At 34.8% G+C, this 15,885-nt stretch overlaps 2 protein-coding genes across 8 annotated transcripts; one reads left to right on the top strand and one right to left on the bottom strand.

The window, feature by feature from the left end:
- LOC107609144 (arginine--tRNA ligase, chloroplastic/mitochondrial) lies at positions 1–9,429 on the top strand. Of its 2 annotated transcripts, none has more exons than XM_016310990.2 (18): positions 1–120; positions 741–814; positions 1,026–1,174; positions 1,322–1,397; positions 1,527–1,628; positions 1,830–2,045; positions 2,513–2,593; positions 3,216–3,299; positions 3,394–3,498; positions 4,164–4,342; positions 4,586–4,670; positions 4,942–5,128; positions 5,298–5,367; positions 6,692–6,761; positions 8,103–8,192; positions 8,491–8,559; positions 8,667–8,768; positions 9,136–9,429. In XM_016310990.2, exons 1-18 carry the CDS (start codon positions 24–26, stop codon positions 9,244–9,246), a joined length of 1,947 nt encoding a protein of 648 aa, XP_016166476.1. In that variant the 5' UTR covers positions 1–23; the 3' UTR covers positions 9,247–9,429. The 2 variants fall into 2 exon arrangements, with proteins under 2 accessions (XP_016166476.1, XP_016166477.1); XM_016310991.2 differs by having other exon boundaries at positions 737–814.
- LOC107609226 lies at positions 12,067–14,792 on the bottom strand. Of its 6 annotated transcripts, none has more exons than XM_021107401.1 (2): positions 14,401–14,789; positions 12,067–13,020 (listed from the first exon to the last, which is right to left on the bottom strand). In XM_021107401.1, the coding sequence occupies exons 1-2, from the start codon at positions 14,466–14,468 to the stop codon at positions 12,291–12,293; spliced, it is 798 nt and encodes a 265-aa protein (XP_020963060.1). In that variant the 5' UTR covers positions 14,469–14,789; the 3' UTR covers positions 12,067–12,290. The 6 variants fall into 6 exon arrangements, with proteins under 6 accessions (XP_020963060.1, XP_020963061.1, XP_016166588.1 ...); XM_021107402.1 differs by having other exon boundaries at positions 14,375–14,788; XM_016311102.2 differs by having other exon boundaries at positions 12,067–13,007; positions 14,375–14,788.

The following is a 15,885-nucleotide window of genomic DNA, read 5'->3' as shown; positions in this document are numbered from 1 at the left end:
ATAGAAGCTGAAGAAGAAGTAAGATGTTAGGGTGCTTAACCTTTGTTGCGCCGTTTTCTCCATCTCCTCTTCTTTCCCTCCATCGCTTCTCTCCTCTCTCTGTTCCTTCTTCTCCCTCTGGTCAGCTCCCCTTCTCTTTCTCTCTCTTCAATTCTTTATTTCAATGTCTTTTCTTGTATTGCTTTCTTCATTTCCATTGTTATGCTTCTTCCCATATAGATATAGTTTACTTCAGTTCACGAAACACTGAATGTGAATCTGATTAGGTCTCCACATTTTTTGCTCCCAAGTCTCTACCTTATCCGCACTTTCATAATCCTGTATTATTAGCACTAATTTTTGTCTTTTTCTTTGTTCCTCAGTCATGTGATGTGCAAAAAATGTATCTTTAAGCTTTTTGAGGGGCCAAAGGGTTTGCATACTTGAATTACCTTTTTTATTTTTCTGTGACATTTTTTTAATGCAGCATTTTTATATTTTGGATGTCAAGGATATTATTTTATTATGTTATTTTAGGTAATGTTATGATGATTATAGTACAGCTTGAATTCTGTCACTATATTATAGGTTGGTTTAGGAAGTGCTTCATTTTGCTATTAGGGTCTTTAATGTGACAAGTTATATTTTCTGCCATGATGGTATAAGATTGCTTCCTTTTAGTATAAAAAATATTATAGTTAGGTCCTGTGTCAATAACACGAGACAATTTTGTTTGAATGTTGTTGCTGTTGTGTAGACAGGTTTATTGAAGCTTGCATCGCGTAGATTTTCTATAACAGCAACTAAAGCAGAATCGTTGTCAACTATGGCAGTTGTAAGTTAATTGAATTCTCATTTCATCAAATAAGAAAACCTACTTGTTTTAAGCAAGTGGTTTGTTTTCCTTTGCTAATTTGTAACACATTTCTTGAGAGGCAAAATTCATGCACCATAAGAAAATGGGTTAGTGTAGCATCACAGAATATCCTAAGATGCTCTTTGTAATAGAGAGTGATCAAAGACTATGCTCCTATGATTGGATCCAGGATGCGGAAAATGTTGGCAGCGTTAAAAGGCAGTTGGCGCTGCTGTTTGAGGTATCTCTGAGGACAACTGTGCCAAGCGAGCCAGATGTAGCGCCATTAGTTGAACCTTGCGCTGCAAAATCTGGGGTTAAATTTGGTGATTACCAGTGGTAAGTTAAATAATTTTTCTCGTTGGCCAACATATACCATGAGGCTGTAATTGGCATTGTAAATATCAGCAGAAGACTTGTAAATTAATGTCTTCAGGACATTTTTTCTTTCTAAGAAAGCTAACCAATTAGTTTTTTCCTTTGTAGTAACAATGCAATGGGTATATGGTCTAAGATAAAAGGAAAACAAGCAGAATTTAAGGGTCCCCCATCTGTTGGGCAGGTATGATAAGGGAAATTTCCTATACTTCTTCATGCTCTGCCAATGTGTATTTCTTTTAAAATTCTCATACGAATTATTTATTTTGGATTAAGATCTTGATTTGCTCGAGTGAAATGATAATCTTTGTAGGCAATCATGAAGAATCTACCCCCATCTGATATTATAGAGTCGTGCTCTGTAGCTGGTCCTGGATTTGTGAATGTTGTCTTGTCAAGGAATTGGATAGCACAGGTGACTGCATTTTCAACCTTCTAGTTTAAAAGAAGTATTCATCTTGTGCCCGAGTCTCCTTACACCCCCCTGTTTTCCATGGGTTCTGGGAGAGGTTTTTCGGTCTGGAAGTTTCTATACTAGAAAGATAATATTTCACTTTGTTTGGGTATCTTATTCAAGAATTATATAGTAATTAACAGGAAACAACTTATCCTGCAGAGATTACAACGGATGTTAATTGATGGTATTGATACATGGGCGCCAAGGCTTCCACTAAAGAGGGCTGTGGTTGATTTTTCCTCACCCAATATTGCAAAGGAAATGCATGTTGGTCACCTGAGATCTACCATTATTGGGGACACATTGGCCCGTATGCTTGAATTTTCACATGTGGATGTTCTTCGACGAAATCATGTTGGTGATTGGGGAACACAGGTAGATTTAATTTGCAAAGTTGTTGTTTTCTTGTGTCATCAAATTGAAACTAGTGCATGTTTATTTGTGATTAAATCTTTGCTATATGTTATCAAGCTTTTTTTCCCCTCTCATTTTAATAATGGCTCTGGGAAATCATTTAACTTGACTAGCTTTGGTTCATTAGCAGTTACTTGGTGGCTTGGTAACCAATTAGTAATTATATTTAGAACCATGACTGTTTTAAGTTGCTTTCCTAGATATACCCTTCATGATCAATAAACTTTAAGAGTTAGCTTAGGAGAAATAAGGTATTTTGTGCGATCTCTGTTATTCTTCTTTGTTGTGGAGCTATTTGACTATTTCATCTTTTAGCTGAATTAGCAGTGTACATTGATTTGTTATAGGGATATCCATATGACATATTTGCTAGAATAATATTACATTACATCACCAAATGGCTCAAAGTCTAAACATTTGTTTTGCAGTTCGGAATGCTGATTGAATTCCTCTTTGAAAAATTTCCAAACCCAGAGGATGTCAACGAAGCAGCCATTGGAGATCTTCAGGTTAGTAAATATATTAAACTGAACTTTATACCATTTGTTTTCATGTAGGTTTTTTGTTTTTTGTTGGTATTTCTTCATTCAGATTTTATTTGATTTTATTTTATTTTCCTGCATATCATTCTAATTTGTTAATTTTTGTGTGGAAGTAAAAGGAACCTATGCTTTCCCAGGTTATGTAAGAGTTAGTTTGCCACAATTGCTATTGAACTTCCATGGACAAAGGCCTTAAATAAAAGTGATTAGTTATCTTTGCATGGGGTGTGGCAAATAGGTATATGATGTTTGAGGACTCAATTTTATAATTCTATTGTCACCTTTTTTCATGGATAACTTCAAAATAGAAAGAAGGTCAAGGGTGAGGCAATCGCTTGGGTCATGTTCAATCATTAACATTTCTCTTTATCAATTACTGCAGATTACCCCTTCAACATGGAAATGATAATGTTTATTGGTCTTGAGGGATAATATTCTCATTGAGTGTTGCTTGTTTTATCTTTGTTATTCTGTCTCACATATATAGTTGATGATTTTATTTATTTAAATTTACTTATTTTGTTTCACGAGAAAAATGGATTATTATCAGTGATTCTAAAATTAATCTTATCTGGTGAATTTCGTTCAGACATTCTATAAAGCATCCAAAGTGAGATTTGACAGTGATCCCGAATTTAAGCAAAGGGCTCAACAGGCTGTTGTCCGGCTTCAGGTAAATTGTATCTTGATTTTTCCTGTGTTCTATGTTCATGAGATGTTGTGGAACCTGCTTTTGAATTTTATGCATGTAAAATTTTTTATTTCAGGGTGGAGAAACCAGGTATCGCGACGCATGGAAACAAATTTGTGAAATAAGTAGAACCGAATTCCACAGAGTCTATGAACGCCTTGGAGTTCACTTGGAGGAAAAGGTAAAGATTCTAGGTTCCTCTTTTAGTTACTTTGTTAACCAATGATATCTAATCTTTTCTGCCTCCAAATTGAATACCCCAAGGCATCATAGAGCTACAGATAATTTTATGGTGTATCGTGGCTTATTATTTATTGGGTATGTTAGAAATTTTTGTAGGTGGTATGCTTTTTATTCAATTCATGATGTCAGTTAAAGTTCTGTCTGGATCTGCTATTTCTTTATCCATTAACTTCTATCTTTGCTCTTGTTCTATTATGACCGACAGTTTTGAGTTTTATTTTAACTTTTTCCAAATTGGCATTGGGTACCTGCTCAGCTTTTCTCTTGCCCATAAGATGCTTGGTAACTTTGGTGTTTTCTGTTGGAATTATATTCTCAAGTAAAATTGAAATAAGGTTTTTGTATGAAATAGAATTCCTCTTTGGTTGATTGGTTTACAAGCTTTAGCATTTCCAGTGAAAATCCTTAATATTGTAGCTGACAGAGCAATGTTTATGACCTGAGTTAGTCTTCAGTTAACTGTCATAATGCCATTAGTTGCTGCATAAATTATTGCAATGAACCAGTAATATATTGAGTTTATTTTAGGTAAATAAAGGTTTTTTACCTGCATCAGTAAATGTGACTTTTTTATGTTGTACTGAATGATGTATTTGGTCACAGGGAGAGAGCTTCTATAATCCATATATCCCTGGGGTTTTGGAGGAACTGAATAAAAAAGGAATGATTGAAGATAGTGAGGGTGCTCGGGTGATATTTCTTAAGGATGTAAACATACCGCTTATTGTTGTGAAGAGTGACGGTGGCTACAACTATGCTTCAACTGATCTTTCAGCACTTTGGTCTGTTTACTGTCCTTAGTTGTTTGGACATATTTTTGAGAATTTGATAGTTGCTACTCTTGAGTGGTCAAATTTTATTAGCAAATACTATTTCAACTTTAGTTATTATTTATATCTTGGATGTTTCATATAAATTTTGGAAATCTACTTCTATCTGCATTTTTATCCCTGAGCAGAATTGGAAATATATTGACTGGGGGAACCTATTCCATTTTGGTTGTCTCTGTTACTTGAACCATGTAGGTATCGGATAAATGAAGAGAAGGCTGAATGGATTATATACGTCACAGATGTTGGGCAGCAGCAACACTTTGATATGGTTTTCAAGGTATGTTACAATTAATGATGTTCATGGTATCTTGTAGTTCCTTGATCTTATTGTTAATACCAGAACCCTTTCTACTTGTTTTTGCTGGCAGCAAGTCATTGTTCTTTATTTAAAGAGTATTTGTCTGGACGATTTCATCCTAACCATTTCCAACCTCAGTGTCCTCTTTGACTTTGTTTTATTATTTTTGAAATCAATTTTTAAAATGAAAGAATAATTTTTCATGGCAATGAGTGAAAATGTAAGACATCTGCTTCAATTTCCATTTCAGGCTGCTAAGCGTGCTGGTTGGCTGCCAGCTGATGATAGTTTATACCCAAAAGCTACTCATGTAGGTTTCGGCCTTGTTCTTGGGGAAGATGGAAAACGATTTCGGACTCGCAACACTGAAGTGGTTAGATTGGTTGATTTGCTTGACGAAGCCAAGAATCGCAGTAAAACTGCCCTTCTTGAACGTGGTAAAGTACCCATTGTGCAATTTTGACTTCTTCCTTATCCACACGCAAGCGTCTGTGGCATGTATTTCTGCTTAAGATCTGTGAATGCATTCCTTTATTTTATTCCCATTGGGTCAGATTTCATGCACCAGCTTTAACTTTCCAAACCCTATGTCTTGGAATCTTTCAGATACGGCTAAAGAGTGGCCTGAGGAGGAGGTTGAGAAAACATCAGAGGCAGTGGGCTATGGTGCTGTTAAGTAAGCTTATCTCACACTAATTATTCCCCTTCTATTTCAAATAAACATGATGTATACAATGGTGTAGTTTATACCATACTTTTGTTTTAATTTGGAGAAAGATGTATTTGCTAGCGAAGTCCCATGACGGAATTTTTGAAATTGTTATATGTGGTTTGCTTAAAATCTTTTGCTAATTCTATGAGGTTTTTGCTTATTAATGCTAACTGCTAGGTAGGGGTGTTCATGGTTCAGTTTTTTCATAAACTAAACTGAAACTGCACTGAACCAAACTGCTTTGTCACATAAGAAACTGGTTTTAAACCAGTTTATAATACAATCCACCAGTTTTAATTGAAAAAAACCAGTTTAATCTAGTTTATAGGCTAAAACTAGTTTTAACATACAAAAAATTAGGTTTTACATCCCCTCTCTCTCTCTCTCTCGCCCTTCTCTCTGCCCCTCTCTCCTCTCTCCCTCTTCTCTCTCTTCCCCTCTATCCCTCTCCTCTCTCCCTTCTCTCTCTCTCTACCTCTTTCTCCCCCTCCCCTCTCTTCCCCTCCTCTCTCTCTCTTCCTCTCTCTCCCCCTCTTCTCTCTTGCTCTTTCTCTCCTCTCTCCCCATCCTCTCTCCCTCTCTTCTCCCTTTCTCTCCCTCTCTCTCATCTTCTTTCTCTTCCCCTCTCTCCCCTTTCTCTTTCTCTCCTTTCTCTGTTCCTCTGAGGGAGAGAGAGAGAGAGAAAGAGAGAGAGGGAGGAGAGAAAGAGAGAGAAGGAATAGAAAGAGGTAGAGACAGAGAGAAGGGAGAGAGAGGAGGGGAAGGAGAGAGAGAAGGGAGAGAAGGGAGAGAGAGAGGTGGGGGGAGGGGGGGGAGAGAGAGAGGTGGGGGGAGAGAGGAAAAGGGAAGGGGAGAGGGAGAGAAAGCGAGAGGAGGGGGAGAGTATGTAAAAACTAAAAACTAAAAACTAATTTTGGAGTTTGAATAAAATCAATTTTATTTGGTTTAAAACCACCTAAACCATAAAAACTGGTTTTTATAAAAATTATAGTTTCATTTGAGTTTTTTATTTGAAAAAAACTGGTTTATTTAAAACAATTTCAGTTTAGTTTAGTTAAACCAGTTTTTTTGAACACCCCTACTGCTAGGTAAATAAATTGCAACAATAGTAAATCTTATCAGGTTGATGCCTTTATGTAATTTGCTTTTCCAAACTAGCTGTTATATTTTTATTCTGCAGTTATGGTTCTGCTTTGACTTGACAAATTTTTCAGTTATATTTAGCTTATGCAACTGGAATTCTGAATGAGATGTTGCCTTGTAACACCATATTGTTGTGTCTTTACAGGTATGCTGACTTAAAGAACAACAGACTAACAAACTACACCTTCAACTTTGATCAGATGCTTAATGATAAGGTATTTAAGTAAATTTTCTTTCTTTTTTTTTTTCTAGTGACCGTTGTTTATGGTAGGGCAAGAGTTTGAGCTATAAATGAGGACAGTGGTGGGGTTATGGCTAGAAATGAGTCTGAAAAATTAAGAAAGAGTTGTTGTCCTAGCACCTAGGCTCCGTTTGTTTAGTGTATACCATGAGACATGGACACAGAGACATAGACTATATAGACATAGACACAAAATACATGTATACATGATTTATGTTTAGCAAAGAACATACATAAAACACATAAAATTTTAAAAAGTCAATAATACCCTCATCATCTACCTTTATCACCATCACCGCTATCTATATTTTTGCATCAACCGCTACACTGATTCTTTTCTTCCATCTCCATTCATAACAAAAAATTACCCAGATAACAAAAATTTCAGTAATTTCAACAACAAATTCAATACATATCTTCCTAATTAAACAGCAAGTAATTAATTGGCATGATTCCCATTTTGAATCCTTGTGTCAATTTTAAGTTGTTGAAGAGCGACGATGAACGAATGGAATATCGTAGTTTTGCAGCTGAGAAATTAAAAAATTAATTGGAAGGTGGGATATTTCAACGGCGTAGAAGCCAACGGAAAGAAATTGTCCATAGCATTCAGACTATAAATTTTATTTTTTTCTAAAAATAGCACAGATTAATAATAAAAAACAAAGAAAAAATAGAACTTTATTAAAAGGGCAAATAGAAGGATGAACAGAGATGAAGACACAAGTCGCAGATCTGGAGATTTGGAAGAAGAAAGAACAATTTGGAGAGTATGAGGAGGAAGTGAGGCAGTGGCAGTGGCAGAGGCACTTCAGTGGAGGAGGTTGGTTGGCCATGAAGAGAGAAGAAACAGAAGTTGAAATTGGGAGAAGGGAGGGGAGAAGAGATTCTGCTTGGTTGGCCATGAAGAGAGAAGAGACGGAAGTTGAAATTGGGAGAAGGGAGGGGAGAAGAGATGAAGAGATTTGGAGATTGATGAGAGGAGAGGACAAAAATAAAAATATAGAAATAAAACAAGGATAAAATTGTCAAAATAATCAGAGTCTCAATATTAATTTGTGTCTCAAGTTATTAGAGGTACACTGAATACATGTAATTTGTGTCAATCTGTGTACCAGCGTGTCCTTCAAAATTGTGTGTCTCAACAACCAAACAGAGGACGTGTGTCAGCGTGTCTCTGTCTTGTGTAGACACACCTACTAACCAAATACTACCCTATATATTTTTGAAACTCTTGTTGGCAACTGTTCAACTTCACTTTCTTCCCTCCAAAAGCTAATCAATCTATACTTACCTTATTGAACTTGTGAAACAGGGTAATACCGCAGTTTATTTGCTGTATGCACATGCTAGGATCTGTTCTATCATCCGGAAATCTGGAAAAGACATAGAAGAAGTAAAGAAAGTAAGTTTATTTTTTTCCTGGGCTTTATATTTACCAGTTTATTAAATATGTAGTGTGTTGTGTTAATATAAAAACACTAATAGTTGTTCTAGTTATTATGTGTTGAGTTTTTGCATGTGTCGAGGGTTTGCTTTCTGCCATGATGTAAATTGTACAATTCAATTAAGCACTGCTCTGTTATGATACGACACTGATACGATTCAATTTTTTTAGGCGTTTATATACAGTCAGTTAGCTAAAGATCGAATTCTCCATAATTCTTACTATTTGTTTTATGTTTATCAATTCCTTGGGACAGAATGCTAAAATTGCATTGGATCATGAAGATGAGCGCGCTCTGGGGCTTCATTTGCTACAATTTTCTGAGGTACGACACATGAATATGGTACTAGTAATATTTATAATCATAACTTTTTTACTGGAGCTCTACAATCTTATGCTCATGTGCATGTTTGAACTGTTTTAATTTTTCAGGTTGTTGAGGAAGCATGCACCAATTTATTGCCCAATGTGTTGTGTGAATACCTTTATAATTTGTCAGAAATATTCACCAAAAAGTTTTATTCTAATTGTCAGGTATATTTCTAAATCAATCAGCTGAAGGTATATTTAAGTTTTTATGCAATTCATGATGAAGTATGCATAGAAAGTATTTGCCATTCTACCTGTTAATTATAGCATCATGTTGGAAAAAGATCCTCTAAAGTAAGGAGATTGGTAAAGTGATGAAGTGAGAGGTTAATCACTATTGAATTTGTAACTCCTATCATGTGTGCGCTCTACTATCTTAATTTAAGAGTGATTAGACATATACTTTTTTACTTTATCAATTTCTTCACTTTAGAGGAACTTGATCTAGATGAGGTGAGTTGACATGGTGTTCCACGCTTAAATATATATACAACATTTTCCTCGATTTAAGTAAACCGATTGTCATCGGCAGGTTGTTGGTTCGCCTGAGGAAGATAGTAGACTTTTGCTATGTGAAGCAACAGCAATTGTGATGAGAAAGTGCTTCTATCTCCTTGGAATTGTACCTGTTTACAAGATATGAACCATAAAAGGGATGGTCAATTACGATTTTTTGCAACTACCATTTTTGTTTTACTAAAAAGTTTAGGGAGTTAAATTCATAATTATGACAAATTGTATCTTGCCCTCACCCTTTTTGTTTATGCATTTGAGATGAAAATAGTAAAACAGTTAGTTAATGCTTGATAGTATATCATACTTGCAATTTGTTTGGTTTACCAGGGAAACAAGAAATTACGCCTATGCGGATAAAAAGTTAAAAACCAACATAACGCTATTTCAAAACACTGCTTTTTCATATTAACCATTCTTTGACTTATTTAAAGTATATTTAAAAAAATGAAATTAGCTTAAGTTGCTTAATATAGAATTATTTTATTCAAAAGCCAAAAGAAAAAAAAGTTGGTTTCAAAAAGATTTATAAAGTGACTAAAATAAAGAAGAATTTTTTCATTCTATTTGTATAAACATTTCAAAAATAATTCATTGTTATTATCACTTTAAATCCTATCAAAATACTAATAGATGATGAATATCTTCTCAAACTCTAATTTTTTCTGCATTTTAATAAAAAAAAACTGGTTTCATATAAATATAGAATTATAGAAATATCAAGATGATGTGGAGTGAGAAAAAGACCACAATATAATAAATTTTTATAAATTAATATTTCTTTATTTTTGTTTTTAATTTTATTATCATTTAACTACTTATTTTTTTAAATTTGTTTACAACAATAATATCCTAAAAGTTCGCCACATACATTTTCTTTATATGTTATCACTTTTATTAGTAATTTTTTATTTATAATGGTGGATAATATTAAATTACTTTTAAATTTTTTTTAAAACAAAAAGCTCAACACAAGGTGGAGTATCAACGAAAAAATACTAAACAGATAAAATAAACTAATTCCTAATTATCTTTGACAAAAGTCATCAACACCTAAAAGATTAAAATATCACTCCACTTTTTGTAATTCTTAATCAACTTGTTGACTATCCCTGCAATACATTATTCTTGATTTCTGAAGATTTTGTCATTCCTTTTCAATTAAGTGCTCCAAATGATAACAATAAAATCTAACTCACCAACATTCTATCAATTCGACTACATGATTGACCTTTGAACCACGTAAACTTACAGTCATTCAGCTCTTTATCCACCAGTTCCATAATGCTGACACACTAGCGCCTTTCCTTTCTTCCAACTGCACAATCTCATTGAAGACACCCATGTAGCAAAGAAGAACTTGACATATTCCCGATAAAAAACTCAACTATTCCCACACAGCAAGCTTTTCTTCCCTGGTATGCACACCATATACCAAGCAAACCGCACAAATAAAAATTATTGTTTGTCAATTTTCCTTCTATACACAACAATCTCTCTCTTTTGTAACAATTACTCAACTTAAACATCGTAACATCCCACATTATTAATAAACCTCCAGAAGCACACCTTCCGATCCCACAAATTCTAAACCCGCATCATTACTCCAAAATTGCACTACATCAAATTTAGTAATCACCTCCTTCTTTGTCTCTATCAATCCTAACATATTCATATTATTTTTACGTTTAAATTTTTACCATTTTTCACTTTTCTAACACCCCCTAAACCCCTCATATTAGACAAACTAAAATCATTTAAAAACTTTATTATACACCTTATTTCGGTTTTTGGGGCGGCTCCTTCTTACTTTCTCTTTCTGTTTTGCTTGCCTTCTTTTTTGTGCCAATACTTCATTTTGAGTTTGGAGAATAGTCATAATGTCCTCATCCTCGTCATATAAAACAGCTCTTGATTCGATAGTCAGATTCCAAGCAGTCCTATTTTCAGCCATATCTTTATCCCAACTTCCTCCGTACTCATCTTGATTAGTTTCACAGTCTGCATCCTACTCTGAGTCCCTCGAATATTCCATGTTCCTTACAACCCTTCATCATCCAACCCAGTTTCCTGCACCATTGTATTCTCATCTTCTAAATCTGAATCATGCACTGCATCACCCCTCATCAGACATATGCCAACATACTACTTACCACTCCCGTCTAAACTAGCGTGGGTCTCATTAACTACACTTGGTGAAATATTTTCCTCCGTTATACTGTTTGAATAATTCTCCGCACCTCCGCCAATTTTCTTTCCGGCTTGATTTTGCTCGTCGGGTGCATCAGGGACTTCACACTCCTCCCTGCCCTCCACGCCATCAAGCTCAGTACGGACATAATCACCTTCGCTACCAGCAGCTGACTTTCACACTGCTCCCAGATCTGCCTCATCAGCGCTGTTCACCGTGGTCATCATGTTCTTTCAGTCCATTTGACAAAAGCTCGAGGATAGAAATATTGGAAGATACAAATATATTTATATGATGGGATTCATAATATAGATATAGTGATAAGTAAAATATGTGTTCTGAGATAAAATTTGTACAATTTTCTATCTATTCAAATACTGAAAATTAAAAGACACACATATATGCTTTTGTATCATATCTTTGTACTTCTATCCAAAACACCCACTAACCATAACGTTAATATGTGATGTTAACTCGCTCGGTTACCAAGCATGTTCTGATAACTTTTTTACATCAACCGCAGACATCAAAGTACTGGATAGAATAAAATCCTTGTAAAGAAGCCTAGTTGTGTAGATTTTGGCCTTGCTAGAATTTTTTTTTTTTTAATATGGGAACTAGAATTGTTGTTAATCACATGTTGGCTGTCATAATCGACAGGATATGGCTTCTGGCTTGGCATGCTCTCCATAACTTTCTAGATCACTTTTTTGTATTTATATATCTTATGTGACTTTATGTAGAACAGGTGAATCTACCACAAAATTGTAAAACTCCATTTAGTAAAAAGTAAACGTAACATCTTATACTACTACATGGACAATAATGTTTGATATATATCACATTCAAAATGACAGAATGGTCTGTGAAGATCATCTTTACATTAAATCGGCAAGCAGACAGTAATGGAACTCCAATTGTTTAAGGAATTGACAACATATATTAAGCATAACATTCTATAAGGCAATTCTGTTGACCCAATGCTAATCGTTCTTGGCTGTGTCCTTGGGCATCTCAGCTGTCTTCTCTGGTTCATTTATGTTGCCTGTCATCTCCGGCTCACTTAAGCTATGAGAAGCCACAAGTGTTTCCACTGGAACTTTAGATACGTCACGACGTACTCCGATATCAGAAACCAATCGGCTAACACAGTACATGCCATAACCAACTGCGGCCAAACCACTCATACTCGTGGTCATAAAACGAAGTGGTGTAGAAACTACAGCACTAGCAGCAGCCAAGTAAGATGCTGCCTGTCCACTCCGGCCTACACTGAGATTTGTGAACACAAGCAGACCGGTTTTGCAGTAAATTGCAAAGTCTTCGCAGTTATTCTTGAAAATGTTATAACCGCCAAATCCCTTTTCAAGAAGAAATGAAGCACGGCGAAGGACATCTTCAGGTGGATCAGAAGCAGCAAGGGTACAGGTACCTCCTCGAGGTTTGGCAAGAAAAAAAGCAGCTGAGACACCATATTCAAAGAGGTATAGCTCACCACCATAAAGAAAACAATCCAAACACGACGAAATGACACCCTCATTCTTCGATAAGTCACCACACTTTGGGCAAGGATTGTCAAGATCACGAGCAGGAGAAGAACTAACGAGGAGACGGTCCAGAACAGTTCCTGTCCCAATTTCTTGTCCTGCTCCCCTGGTGAAGTGGGTCACCATTGCATCACCGACATATATTCCTGGTATCTTGCACAAAAAACTATTGACAATTTCAGTATAATAGACAAGTTAAAAAGAAACGATAGGTTCTAAGTCCATTAGTTTTTACCACATGCAGAAGCGCTAAATCTCCTAATACCATTTAGTTATATATTTCCATTGGTGTTGTAGAACAACACAGCACATTAAGATTGCAAAAACTGAAAGATTCATCAAATATTTGGTATATACCTTAAAACATCCAGAAGATGTGACATTGATTACTAAGAACAAAGTTTTGGATGTAGTCATGTAGAACATTGAATTACATCATAATATAACAGTGAAAGGGCACCAGCACAATCAAGTCAAACATCGAAGTTAGCAGAATTTTCATTAATTTCTCCCTACAGTTAAAGCGGTTATTTCCTTCTAGCTTCATAGGAGGACAGGAGCCATGTAGGCATTCATGGCTTGCAATTCCACATAAAACAAATCTATGAACAATCCACAGACTCATTAATATTAATCTCTGATACATGAAAACAATAGGCAAACATGAACTCAGGAAATGCATGAGGGTTGTAGATATTGATATCAAGTGGGAGTGAAAGAATCCCTCTTGTTGAGCAGCTGATATACTACCAGGAAAGAGTAAGAGTGTACATAGATGAGAGAGGAAGCGAACTTCTGAATTCTCATTTGATAGACTTGTCCATAGACTAGCATGTCTGATATTAGAAACAAACTCAATTCTCTCACCTAAATTTGATGATTCATCACCGCATCAGCCAACCTCGAAATATCTTTTTTACTGATAACCTAATATAATGTGGTATTCGTATAATGCTAACTGCTAAGTATTTGCGCATGGCAATGTCATTCATGAGTTTTGAAAGTAGTTTGATTTAAACTTTGAATCTCAACACTGTAGGACATGGGTAATATACATGCTCCCCAAACCAATTCAATGCTAAACATTGTCAATTACTCAAAAGAAACAGGACAGTGACCTACATTTTCGGTACCACACAAAGAGGTCACTTTGAAACTTAGGGAAACCTTTACAGATTCAAAACCTACAGTAACTATTATCATCCATTTGTGCCTCTCATTATTTGATTTATTTATAATCTCACTTCTCTCCAAGCTTCATGCTGGATCTCAATGAAGCACATACTCATGTGCCATAATTTCACAGCCAAAGTTAGGGAAATAAAAAAAGGTTGCCCAAATGAAATTGAGATTTTCTGATACAATAATAGAATGATTATTAAAAATAAAATGCATCATCGAAACCAGAAAGGGAATAATATAAAACAACAACAAAGTACCAAACACCAAAAGGGAACAGAAATGGAAGTAGAATTCGGGTTATGTAAAGACAAATTAATGAAGAAACTAAAAAAAGAGACCGTGATGTGCGTAGATGTAAGCTTGCCTCCATGAGTAAATGTGATCACCGGGTTTCAGTTGTTCTCTATCGATCTTATTCGAAAACACTCCCATTTCAAAACCTAAATTCCTCTTCTGTTCTGTACGATTCGTGTTTGTATGCAAATCAATCGCAATTCACAACTGCAACAACAACACAATCAAATTACAATCTGAAACCCTCTTTCTCTGTTTCTCTCTTCTGCGTAAGTTTGGAACCCCAATAAACGCAATGAAAATGGTTTTCCTTTGTGTTGTTTTGCTTTTACTCAACGCTTTTCGAGCATTCGAGAGAAGAAGAAGAGCAGAGAAAGGGAGAAGGAAGAATCTTACTTCATTATTCCGATTAATATTCCCATTCTCCCTACGCGAAAATGATTCTCTTTTAGTAATTGTCTCTCTTATCTATTAATTTTTCACATAAATTAATATTTTAATAAAGTCTTAAAATCTTTGAAACTAACACTGTAATTTATTTAGTATTTTGTAACTGTCTTTTAATAACTCATCATCCAATTGAATATTATAATGAGTAATTCTTCGTATACAAGTGTTTTTCTATACAAGTCATACAAGTTATTTTGTATTCACGCTATTTTCACCGTGTCTCTTTTTTTTTTTTTTCGTGTTTCTTTTTTTTCTTCTTTTTCCGTGTCTCTTCTTCTTTTTTTTTTGTAATTTTTCTCTCTCCTTATTGTCATTATCAACACCACCTCTTCCTCTTTCTTTTTTATTGAAATTTCTTCTCCTGTTTTCGTTTTCTCTTTCTCCTTCATCAAAATTACCAGAAAAAACGAAGAAACATTATTCAAGGTATTTTACTGTTCTTCTAGATTTTTTTTAGATTGTCTATGTCATGTGCCTCATCCTTAACCAGCAAAACATTAAAAGATTTTAAGAAGAAATATACTGTCTCTCCCTATATTGGGTGTATTTCTTAAATCTTTTGGGTGTATTTCTGTAATCCTTTGGGTATATTTCTGTAATCGTTTGGTTTATTTCTATAACTGTTTGGGTGTATTTCTGTAATCCTTTGGATGTATTTCTGTAATCGTTTGGGTGTATTTTTGTAATTATTCGGGTGTATTTCTAAAGTTCCATCATTTTTAAAACAATTTCAAAATTTGATGTCAGAAACCATGAAAATCGAAAAAAACAGAAGGAAATCGAAGACAAAGAGAAAACGTACGAAGGAGACCAAACAAATTTGATAAGAAACTTGAAAAAGAAAACGGAGATGAAACACGCAAAGATGGTTGAGTAACGCGCGTGTTAGGCCCAACTTGTAAGACTTGTAAACCAAAATGACTTGTATGTATAACACTCCTCTTTTATAATATATATAGATAAATAAAATTAAATAAAATATATGACTGAATTATGTAAAATTTAGTCGGAATATAAATAGAAAATTCTGTATACAGATAGCGCACAAAACAATAATAGTCATTAGTCAATTAAGTCAATTTAGTTCCAATTAACTTTGGTTTTT

This window comes from Arachis ipaensis, chromosome B07 (assembly GCF_000816755.2).
Source record: "Arachis ipaensis cultivar K30076 chromosome B07, Araip1.1, whole genome shotgun sequence".
Classification (NCBI taxonomy): domain Eukaryota; kingdom Viridiplantae; phylum Streptophyta; class Magnoliopsida; order Fabales; family Fabaceae; genus Arachis; species Arachis ipaensis.
This window is presented reverse-complemented; position numbering and strand designations above follow the sequence as displayed.

Bases quoted from the DNA above. Each gene is read 5' to 3' on its own strand.
- LOC107609144 (XM_016310990.2), top strand. From the start codon at position 24: ATGTTAGGGTGCTTAACCTTTGTTGCGCCGTTTTCTCCATCTCCTCTT. The intron at 121-740 runs GTCAGCTCCCCT...TTGTGTAGACAG, and splicing joins TGTTCCTTCTTCTCCCTCTG to GTTTATTGAAGCTTGCATCG. The intron at 3,300-3,393 runs GTAAATTGTATC...TTTTTATTTCAG, and splicing joins AGGCTGTTGTCCGGCTTCAG to GGTGGAGAAACCAGGTATCG.
- LOC107609226 (XM_016311103.2), bottom strand. From the start codon at position 14,468: ATGGGAGTGTTTTCGAATAAGATCGATAGAGAACAACTGAAACCCGGT. The intron at 13,001-14,374 runs GTCTCTTTTTTT...GCAAGATACCAG, and splicing joins TTACATCTACGCACATCACG to GAATATATGTCGGTGATGCA.